The sequence below is a fragment of the Scylla paramamosain genome, chromosome 8 (assembly GCF_035594125.1).
Source record: "Scylla paramamosain isolate STU-SP2022 chromosome 8, ASM3559412v1, whole genome shotgun sequence".
NCBI lineage: Eukaryota > Metazoa > Arthropoda > Malacostraca > Decapoda > Portunidae > Scylla > Scylla paramamosain.
Genome location: NC_087158.1, coordinates 1193698 through 1205000, shown reverse-complemented (window position 1 = coordinate 1205000; position 11303 = coordinate 1193698). Strand labels below are relative to the sequence as shown.

The following is an 11303-nucleotide window of genomic DNA, read 5'->3' as shown; positions in this document are numbered from 1 at the left end:
TGTGTGTGTGTGTGTGTGTGTGTAAGTTCTTTGCCTAAGCTTTCTCATTTCCCCATTCTCTCTCTCTCTCTCTCTCTCTCTCTCTCTCTCTCTCTCTCTCTCTGCCAATCACTTTTCTACTCTTTCTTTCTTTCGCTAATCTTTTTTCCTTCCTTATTTTCCTTTCTTTTATCTTCATCTTTCCTCATTTCCTCCTTGCTTCCTTTTTTTTCTTCTCTCTCTCTCTCTCTCTCTCTCTCTCTCTCTCTCTCTCTCTCTCTCTCTCTCTCTCTCTCTCTCTCTCTCTCTCTCTCTCTCTCTCTCTCTCTCTCTCTCTCTTTCAAATCAGCTCTTTTATCAGTTGTCATTTTCTTTTCCTCCTTTCTTTCTTTCCTCCTTCATTTCCTTTGGTTTCTCTCGTTTCCTCCCTCCATGTTCTCTAGCTTTCTTTCTTCCCTCCTTCTCTCCTTTCATCTAACTCTCCTACCAGTTCCTTTCTTCATTTATTCTTTTAATTTCCTTCTTTTTTCCTTCCTTTCCTTCCCTGCCCTCCTTTCCACTTCTCTCTCTCTCTCCTTCATTTACTTCAGTTTCCATTCCTTCCTTTTTTTCTCTTCATTTTTCTTCCTTCCATCTTTTCTTTTCTTTCCTCTCCTCCTTTTTCACTTTCTATCTATTCTATCCTCCTCTCTTTCTACCTTTTCCTCCAGTTTTCCCTTCTTCCCTTCATCTTTCCTTCTTCTCTTTTCTCCCTTTATTTCCTTTCTTCCCTCTTCTCTTCTTTTACTTCCTCTTTCATTTGTTTCTCACTTTCATTCTTCATTCTCTTCTTCATTTCCTTCAGTTCCCCCTTCCCTCCTCCATCTTTTCTCCTTACCTCATTCTCTTTTAAAGCTCTTTTCTCTATTTTCCTTCCTCCCTTCCATTCTTCCTTCGTTCTCTTCCGTTTTCTCTTTTTTTCTTTTATCTTTCACTAGTTCCTCTCTTTCAACCTTTCGTTACCTTTCACTTTTCCTTCCCTTCATCTTTCCATCTCGTTCTCCTTTTCTTCCTCCTCCTCTTTCTCCTCCAGTTTCCCTTCTCTCCATCCTCTCCGGTTTCCCTCTTTCCTTCTCTCCTCCTCCTTCTCCTCCTCCTCCTCCTCCCTTATTTTCCTCAAAGCTTCCTCCTCCCAGACAGAATCATTTCCGTAGCGGCAAGACAGAGGTGGGTGAGTGAGAACCCGCCCCTGTTGCCTCCCCTCTGCACTCTACCACTGCCTTTACATGTCGCTCCCTCCGCATGTACTCCTCGTGTCCCAGTGTCCCAGTGTCCCCGTGTCCCCGTGTTTCCGTGTAAAATATACGGGATATTTTATTTAGTTTTGAGAGTTTGTTGTGTGTCTGTGTGTGTGTGTGTGTGTGTGTGTGTGTGTGTTTCGAGGCAAATAAGAGATTTTTTGAGGTTTTTGGGTTTGCTTTGTAGGGTTTTGTCTTCGTGTCTTCGTGTTTCCGTGTGTAAAAGATGTGTTTTTTTGGGGGGGCGGAATATATTTTTGTTTGTTGTGCTTTTTTTTTCTTTTTCACGCCAAACAAGAAAGATTTTTTGAGTGTTTGTCCTTGTTTTGTGGGTCGTTATGGTTTGACCCCGTGTACGCATATAAAAAAGACGTGTTTTTTTATTTTTTTTTGTGTGTTTTAGGCGTTTATTTATGTTTATTTATTTATTTATTCTTTTTAGCCAAACAAGATATATTTTTAAGTTTACCGTTTGTTCTGTGAGTCGTGAAGTTCTGTCCCTGTGTCCTCTCTGTGTCCTCGTCTTCCCGTTTCCTCGTCCCCCTGTGTCCCCGTGTCTGTGTCTCCGTGTGTTGGAGGGATTAGATCGGAGGGAGAGGCGAGGCAGCGGGGGAGAGAGGAGGGGATAAGGAAGGCAAGTGTAAAGGAGAGAAGAGTGAGGGGTTGTGTCGTGGCTAGGAGAGAGAGAGAGAGAGAGAGAGAGAGAGAGAGAGAGAGAGAGAGAGAGAGAGAGAGAGAGAGAGAGGGGGGGGGGTGTCTTTATCAGAGGAGAGGAGGAGGAAAAAAAGGGGAAAGGAAATGAAAAGGTAAATTTGTGAGAGAAAGGAAAGTTTTGGAGGAAGGGAAGGAGAGAGAGAGAGAGAGAGAGAGAGAGAGAGAGAGAGAGAGAGAGAGAGAGAGAGAGAGAGAGAGAGAGAGAGAATGTCTTTATCAGGGAAGGAAAGGAGAGCATGTAAAAGATTGTGTGAAGAAGAAAAAGAAAGAAAACTAAGTAAAAAAAATAAAAGAAGAAATAAGAAAAAAGTTTAGTGAAGGAAGGAAGGAAAAAAGAAGTGGAAAAGGAAGAAAAGAGAGAGAGAGAGAGAGAGAGAGAGAGAGAGAGAGAGAGAGAGAGAGAGAGAGAGAGAGAGAGAGAGAGAGAAGTAAATGAGAGGTAAATATGATGAATAGTGAACATTCATTTGGAAAGCAGGAACAGAGGGTAGGAAGGAAATTATTGGCGTATGGGGGGAGGACTAAGTTAATAAGGAGTTGTATTGGCGAGTATCCGGTGAAGTTTAGCGTGTGTGAAGAAAATGGTGGAGAAACAAGTGGACCTGAGGAAAAGATGGAAGGGAGAGAAGAAGAAAAAAGGAGCACAGGAGAGAAGACGAGGAGGAGAGGAGGGAGAGAGATAGAGAGTCTGGAGTTTAGTCGAAAGAAGTGAATGAAGGAAAACAAAAAGAAAAGAATGAAGTAGGAAGAAGAGGAGGAAGAGGAGAGAAAAAAGGAGGAGGAGGAGGAAGAGGAGGAGGAAGAAAAAGCAAGAACAAGAGGAAGAAGAGGAGGAGGACGAGTTTGGTCGAGAAGCAGAAAATTAAGTTCAAAAAGAGGAGAATGGAGAAAAGAGAAGAGGAGGAAGAGGGGAAGGAGGAGAAAGAAGAAGAAGAAAGAAGGAAAGGTAGAGAGAGAAGCAGAATATTGCGAACAAAAAGGAAGAATGAAGGAGAAAAGGGAAGGGGAAGAGGAGGAGGAGGAGGAGGAGGAGGAGGAGGAGGAGGAGGAAGAAGAAGAAGAGAAGGTAGAGAGAAGCAGATAACTACGAATAAAAGGGAAGAATGAAGTAGAAAAAGAGAAGAGGACGAGGAAGAGATAGAGGAGGAAGAGGAAGGGGAGGAGGAGGAGAAAGAAAACAAGAGAAGGTAGAGAGAAGCAGAAAATTACGAAGAAAAAGAGAAGAATGAAGGAGAAAAAGAGAAGAGGAGGACGAGGAGGAAGAGGAAAATAAGAAAAAGAGGAGAAGAAGGAGGAAGAATAAGAATAAGAAGAAGAAGAAGAGGAGGAGGAGGAGGAGGAAAAAAAGAAGGAGGAAGAGGAGGAATGTGGGTTGGTTCCTGCACTTCCCCCCTTCCCCCTTTTCCCCCCACCCATCTCCCCCACCCCCGCGCTCCAGGTCTTCCGCATAAAGGAACTTTTATCAACCAACTATTTGACTTGTGCGGGAATTTAGACCTGTGCATTTGAGAGCCGAGGTGGTGGTGGTGGTGGTGGTGGTGATGGTGGTGGTGGTGGTAGAAGAGGAGAATGGGGAGCAGGAAGAAGAAGAGGAGGAAATTATATAGAGAATGTTTTGCTTTCTATCCTTATTTAATATTATTCGTTATATTCCGTGGTATTACTGCTAAGAGGATTTAGTTTTTAATCCTTCATTTATGTGTTCATTTATTCATTACTTTATTTTCTGCGTGCACATATATTCACCTTCTCAGTTATAAGTGTGTCTCTTTTATTCGTATGTGTATTTTTTGTAATGGCGCTGAGAGAACCGTGTAAACGTAGGCAGAGTATTGACAAACATTCCCATCCTCTCCCCTGCTTGCCGTGATACACACCCTGCACTGCCTGCTGGGAGAACAATGCTGACTTCAACTTTCTCGTCTCGGTAACCTCCCAGTGAAGGACAAGGAAACATTAAAGTCTCCTGCTTCATGTCTGTTTAGCAAGTAACCGTCCAGCACAGAAGCGCTCCAGGCCCTCTGTCACACCTCCCCCAGGGCCGCAACTCCTCCACTGGTACTTAAGGGAAAATATTAACCTGGTATTAGAAATGAATGAAAAAAAAAGGGAAAACTGTGATGTATTTTGGCAGCATAAGGAAAGTGTTAACCCTCAGCAGTAATACGACTTGACTCGACCCGGCACCCGAAGCACCGAAACCCGAACATGTGAAGCACCGAGTAACATAAACAAGACAGGCACAGTTGTGGCGCCTCAGCTCACGCACACTGGGGAGTCACAAGGAGGGAGGGAAAGGAGATGAACACGAGTAGCTAGCTATCTATGCAGAACATTGGCAAGTGTTCTGTGTGGTGGTGTCCTTGGCGTGGTGTTTGCAGTCACTACACTTCGTTTTTATGTTTTCGTCTTTGAAGTGGGTTCTTTTGGGGGGGCAGGGGTTTATGTACTGGTGATAATCTATACCTTGCATAATGTATCTGATAATCTTTTTCCCTCCGCCATTCCTATTCTGCATGACTCTCTCTCTCTCTCTCTCTCTCTCTCTCTCTCTCTCTCTCTCTCTCTCTCTCTCTCTCTCTCTCTGAGCTGACGCAGTGTTGTGTTTCAGGTGTGCACGAGGCTGGACCAGCGGCTGCACGCGGCGGCCGTCAAGGGGGAGGTGGAGGAGGCGGTGCGCGTGCTGGACACTGGCCGCGTGCACGTAGACTGTGCGGACCGCGTGAGTGTTCCGCCTCGCCTCGCCCCGCCCCGGCAAGACCCTGACGTGGCGTGGCGTGGCGTGGAGGTGTCCTGAAGGCATAATGTCGTGCGCCTGTGTGTCATGATCTTTTTTTTTTTTTGCGTCTCTAATTTTGTAAGAGGCATTTATGAGTTTAAGAGAATGCTATGAGTTTTCTTCCTTCCTCCTTCATATACTGCTACTTTTCTTCCGTGCTCCTTCGCTCTTTCTCTCGTACTTTAGCTCTTCTTGGTGTTCTAGGGTAAATACACATACAAAGAGAATGCAAAGGGATACCTAGTCTAACCTTTCTTCCTGTACATTTCTCTTTTTGGCTCAGGGCGAAGTGACCCAAGAATGCGAAATGCTAGCCAGTCTACTCTTTCTTCCTCAGCCTTTTCATTTTTACCTTTAGGCGGCTCACGTACAGTACACCATCTCTTCCCCCTATCCATCAGTATAAAATCTTGAACAGCCTTCTTACTGAGACGTGTTTGCTTAGTTTGTCATAATGCGAGTGAGTCTTTGTGAGGCTCATGAGAGGAAGCATGATTTAGCAGCGAAAGAGTTCATTTTTAATGCTCTGTCTTGCTTGAACGTGTCAGTAGGAGTTTTGTTTGATTCACTGACTTATAACCGCCTTTGTTAAACTGCTATAGAGGCTGACATACTGGAGATCCTTAAGTCATTATTTCTCGTCATCACAGGTAGCTATTTCTGGTCCACTGCAAAATAGACCCGTGTTTCTCTCTCTCTCTCTCTCTCTCTCTCTCTCTCTCTCTCTCTCTCTCTCTCTCTCTCTCTCTCTCTCTCTCTCTCTCTCTCGTGGAACTTTACTCTCCCACCTTCTTTCGTCTTATTTTTGCTTGAGTCTCATTTTTCACCCTTACCTCGCTCGCCATCTGTTGCCGCCCGCCTTTGTAACATGACTGCTTGAGCTTTACAGGTGAGAGAGAGAGAGAGAGAGAGAGAGAGAGAGAGAGAGAGAGAGAGAGAGAGAGAGAGAGAGAGAGAGAGAGAGATGTGTGTGTGTGTGTGTGAGGAGGCAGTAAACAAGTGTCATGCCGCAGGATGGGACAACGCCGCTCATCCTCGCAGCCGCCAACAGCCACGTGGAGCTGGTGCGGGAGCTGCTGGACCAGGGCGCTGAACCCAACGCCACCAGACACGTTAGTACCTCCACCTCAAGAAATTCGCTCTTTTCCACCCTTCAGGCACTCCTTCCCCCTTCCCCAGACGTTCTTTCTACCCCTCCACACCCTTCTCTTTTCCAGTACCCCCTCCACCCACTCCCAGTCACCCTTTCCCCTGCTCATACTCCCTCCTCTTTCCCCAAACACTATTCTCCCCTTCCCCACTCACTCTCCCCTTCCCAAAGCACCTTAAGCTCTCTCTCTCTCTCTCTCTCTCTCTCTCTCTCTCTCTCTCTCTCTCTCTCTCTCTCTCTCTCTCTCTCTCTCTCTCTCTCTCTCCCCCCCCAACACCCTTTCCTCCCCCCCACATTGCCGCCGCCCGATGAAATATGGGAGTATGCAATCATTAGTCTGTGACACATCGAAATTGTAGTGCACACCCCACTTTTTTTTTTTCGTAGTTTGTTATTAATGGCTTGATCAATGTGAATATATATTGTACTTTGTGAGTGATGCGAAGGACGGAGTAGTGATGATGGTGTGTGTGTGTGTGTGTGTGTGTGTGTGTGTGTGTGTGTGTGTGTGTGTGTGTGTGTGTGTGTGTGTGTGCCCCGCAGACCGGCACGGGGGCGCTGTTCTTCGCGGCGCAGGGAGGCTTCCTGGACATCGTGACGCTGCTGCTGGACCGAGGCTGCTCCATCAACCAGGCCTCTAAGGTACTCCCCCCTCCTCTGTCTGTCTGTCTGTTTGTCTGTCTGTCTAGACGTCTGTCTGTCACTCACTCTTGTTGTTGTCACAAAATACCTTGAGCACAACAGTCTTGCCACTCTGTAAACCCGCGAGGTGACCTTTGGCGGCACAGTTAGCGGCGTGCCGAGTGCAGGTGAGGTGCTGGCTGTGTGTGGTGCACGTGCCGCCTTGCAGCCGTGAGGTCAGTAGTGTGTGTCGCGGCAGGACGGGGGCACGGCGCTCATCGTGGCGGCCCAGTGCGGCCACATGGACGTAGTGCAGGAGCTGCTGCGTCGCGGGGCGGACCCTCACGCCGCCATGAAGGACCGCGCCACGGCAGTCTTCGTGGCCTCCCAGAACGGCCACACTAGCGTCGTCCGGACACTGCTGACAGCGGGAGCCAAGGTGTGTACTACGCCTCGTGCCGCCCCTGTAGCTGTTTCTCACTAGTCTGGCTAACACTGCCCTGGCGCAGCAGCAGCAGCAGGTGTCTCTGTTAACACATTGCGTGTCTCGTTGTCATGAAATGTTATAAGAACTGCTGTTGCATATTCACCAGAACTACCTTGCACAGCGCTGCTCTCTCTTGCTGAGAGAGAGAGAGAGAGAGAGAGAGAGAGAGAGAGAGAGAGAGAGAGAGAGAGAGAGAGAGAGAGAGAGAGTCAGCGTCTGGGCATGCAGGTGGTCGTGTTCGTGATGACGCCTCACCCTGACGTGTGTTGCGCCTTCCAGGCTCACGTGCGGCGGATGGACGGCGCCAGTCCGCTCTGGATCGCCTCTCAGATGGGTCACCAGGGCGTGGTGCGCCTCCTGCTGGGCCACGGAGTCAACCCTGACGTCACCAGACACGTGAGTCACCTCGCCTATCCACCTTAAAGATGATGTCACTCAGCGGGCCGCGGTGCCTCGGTGCCTGGGGCGGCGGGGCCTCCTCGGCACACCGCTGTGCCGCCACCCTGCCCTCAGCCACTGCTGTGGGAACCTGCTGCGTCAGGTTGAATTACCACTGATATTTATGCTTGAGATTGAGGTTCTGAGGTTGTGTATCTTGTATTGCAGGACGGCGCCACCCCGCTGTTCAAGGCGGCTCACAAGGGACACGTGGAGGTGGTACACGAACTGCTGCCCTACAACCCCTGCCTCGGCCTCCTAAAGGTAACACTGGCTGGGGCCTCCTGCCGTGCTGCCCGCGAGAGTGGTGCGGGGAGGGAGTATTTAGCACCGGGAGGAATGCACCGGCACCGTGGCGTCAGAAAATCGTGACTTGGGGGTTTGTGCATGAGGGATGGGTGTGGGAAGCTTTTCCTCCTGCCTCATCAGAGCTGGGCAAGGCACCGGCGCCTGTGTGGTGACGAGCCGCCGTGTCTTTGAAACTGTGAGCAAGTTGAGGTCTGGGCCGAGCCAGGCAATCAGTCTTCTTTAATGTGTGCACTTTTGTAACCCTAAGGACTGCGTGTTAGTACAAGTCTCTCTCTCTCTCTCTCTCTCTCTCTCTCTCTCTCTCTCTCTCTCTCTCTCTCTCTCTCTCTCTCTCTCTCTCTCTCTCTCTCTCTCTCTCAGCCAACACAGCAGTCACAGTGTCCTGTGTGCTCGCAGGATCTCTATCCGTGAAAACACAACAGACAGACACACGTACCTCAGCAGGGCACACTGGGACAGGCTGGGACATGATGTACTTGAGTTTTCTTACAAAGGAAGATGTGGGAGTGCTGCACAGCGCAGTCAACACTCATTGTATTAAGTGGTATGTTCATTGACTGTGACTGTCATTTAGAGGAGCATCTCGCCAGTCAGTGTCAACCTGTCACTTTCCTTCCACTTTCAGAATGGTGAGTCTGCACTTCACGCCGCAGCCTTATACGGTCACCTCCGCGTGCTGAAGGCCCTGGTGCAGGCCGGCGCTGACCCGGGACTCAAGAATGACCAAGGACTCACTCCCATACAAATCGCTGCCCAGGCTCGCCACTACGAAGCCGTCCAGCTACTGAAAGACGCCCTGGCCAAAAAGAAGGAGAAGGGTCCCCCCACCCCGAAGACGTCGCCTGGGCCACGATCCCCGCGGCTGGTGCACAGCACGTCTGGGGTGCCGGTGCCGCCGGGCATGCAGAGCCAGAGCAGCAGTCGCGGCTCGTCCAGGAACAGCTCACTGGGCACCATCGTGGAGACCAGCCCCGTGCTGCCGCGCTCCGTCAGCTCGCCCAGCAACTCCCGCCCCGCGCAGTACGTGTCCTGCGAGTTGAGCAACATGGTGGACGGCGGCGCGCGGCCCAGAGCCAACCTGGCCACGGGCTCCTGCACCTCCGTGGGGGGGCGCACGCCGTGTTCCTCCAACCCCTCCCCCTCCCCGAGCATCTCCAGCGAGCCCCCGCAGTCCATGATCGCCGCCCTTCAGAAGGCTCCCCGCCACGCCTCCCACACGGACGTGAGCAGCGTTAAGAATATTTTCCGCCGAACTCTCGCCTCCTTCCGGCGGCCCACTATAGTTAAAAGGAACGACAAGCCGCCAGAGCCATGACAGCCTTCCCCGCTGAGTTTTGCTTTGTTTGTATCTGTTTCATGATTTATTTTCAAACTGTGCAGGTTTCAGTACAAATGCCTAATAATTCACTGGTGATATTAGGTTAGAGATGATAATGTGACGATTCACTTGCTGGGAAAGTCACCGTATATCAGTTTTATGTTCGAATGACGCGGCGTGGTGGAGAGAGGTGGAATCCGGCCGCCGCCCCTCCGCGGCTTCCCCGCGCTGGGCGGCGGACCGGGCGACGGGCGGGTGGTGTGAGTGTTTAGGTACAACCTATGCAAGGTAATTCATATCAATTTTAACCTTTATTTACTCATTTGACTGTAATTATGATTTAACTAATTATTTGAATAATTGTACTGATCTGCCTTGGCGAGGAGGAAGCCTTGAGTGGTGGAGCCGTGCCGCCCTGACGCCAACACACCGCCGCCTCGCCCCGCGGCTGTCAGGCGCCCGCCCACCAGCGGGTCTTGCCTCTTGACTACGTCAAGTTCTTCCTTTTATAACTAAAAAACATATGCAACACCTTTAGCAGTTCTTTTCTTTTCTTTTCTTTTTCCCATACTCGCGGGCCTCGGCGGCGTCCCGCGGGCCGCGGCGGTGCTCAGGCTGCCGCGCGCGAGGCTGGGGAAGCTCAAGGTTGTGATGGTGGTGGCGGCAGGATGGACGTAACCCTTTTTTAATACACACCTGAGGACAGTTGCGTGAAGCTGACTCACGAGCTTGCATCGCCACTTGCTGCGGCACGAGAGGAAGCGCCCTCGTGCATACTCCCCCCCCACGGCGCCGTGCTGCGGGTCCCTGCCTGCCACCCACTGTCCGGGCCGCCGCCTGGGGCTGAACCATGTGCCTGGTGGTCAATACTCTTAAGAGCTCACGACGCAGGTTTTGTAATGTGTGTGTGCGGTACACGACGCGTGGCTCCGGTGCGACGCTTGGCCAGGAACACCCTCGATCACATGTCCAGTCCAAATCAATCTTCATTGCCTTTCTTTTCCACACCGCTGCTAAACACTAAATATCCAAACTCAAAACTACTTTTTTTGACAGCGTTGTGCAACATTAATACAGCGTTTGATGAATGAACGCTGCAGTAATGTTGTAGCTGACGTTGTGGAGTGGCTTAGGCAAACAGTGTCTGAGGAGGAGGCGAGGGTGGCCGTGCTGGCCTGCCGCTCGCTCACTGGAATGCTGGGATGGAGGGAGGAGCAGGAGGAAGAGGAGGCGCCGCATGTCACACAGGAGTCCGTAAGCTTCAGCAGAAATATTAGCAGGTTCTAACATGTCTGCCTATGTGAAGAACTGAAACTGTAACAGACAAGATAATGCTTTAACAATAGGACAATATATACACCCGTTGCTTGCCTTGGATATCCACGTACACCTTGCCGAGCTGCTGTGTGTTAGCCTGTGTGATGCAGACACCCGAGTCCACACCACTGGCGGCAGCGGCTCCCTGCATCGTAAAGCTGTGTGTGTGTGGAACCTTCACCGTGATGTGTAGTTACGTATATTATTCCAGCCAAGGCACTGCTGCTGCTGATGATGTTGTTGGAAGCCGAGTTTGTAGCCACCGTCCAGTTTGTGCCGCGACTCGCTAATTTCACGTTGTTGTTGGGGAGAGTCGCGCACACAGCCAGTCTGGCGAGGCGTGTCCCGCCGCAGGGATCCTGGGTTGTGAGGAATGTGTAGTGTATGTACGTATGTAGAGGTCACGGTAAGCTTGATGGCGTCTGAGTCACATCACTTCTCCTTTCCTACTTAATCCTGTAGCACCCAAGAAATATAATGAATGATATAAAAACACTTTATGCATATCATCTTCAGTCATTAATTACAGGAATGTGCCAAGCCCTGAGTGGTGGCGGCTGTTCTGTGACCTCCCAGCCTCCCCGTGCAGGGCGGCAGTGGAAGGCGGTGCGGTGCTCGGGAGGTGCTTCTCATGGCCCGGCCACGACCCTGTGCTTCGTGCGAGGCTCAGGGAACTGAAACACTTTATTCCTTAATTAATCTAGAGCGACAGACGATATTCCACTGTCGCCCTGCCGCGGGGCGTGCTGGCCTCCGCACCCCGCCTCACATGCACAGGGCGGGGGCGGGGGTGGCCTGACGGGGCAGAGCGACCCACGCCCGCAGCAGACGTGAGGATATTGACTGAATGTTTTGAAGGATCTCTCAAGTTGTCACCGCAGTAATGTTACGCACAATGACGTCCTCAGGGGGCC

At 50.5% G+C, this 11303-nt stretch overlaps 1 protein-coding gene across 1 annotated transcript in view; it reads left to right on the top strand.

Moving 5' to 3' along the window:
• The window catches only part of LOC135102659 (ankyrin repeat domain-containing protein 29-like), a 93335-nt gene extending 82453 nt beyond the window's left edge, over positions 1 to 10882 (top strand). Inside the window, exons 2-8 of the mRNA XM_064008012.1 lie at positions 4582 to 4692; positions 5763 to 5861; positions 6443 to 6541; positions 6780 to 6959; positions 7287 to 7403; positions 7614 to 7709; positions 8380 to 10882. Coding sequence (XP_063864082.1) covers positions 4582 to 4692; positions 5763 to 5861; positions 6443 to 6541; positions 6780 to 6959; positions 7287 to 7403; positions 7614 to 7709; positions 8380 to 9069 — 1392 coding nt within the window. The 3' untranslated portion in view covers positions 9070 to 10882. The remainder of the gene's footprint in view (positions 1 to 4581; positions 4693 to 5762; positions 5862 to 6442; positions 6542 to 6779; positions 6960 to 7286; positions 7404 to 7613; positions 7710 to 8379) is intronic.
• Positions 10883 to 11303: the final 421 nt, after the last annotated feature.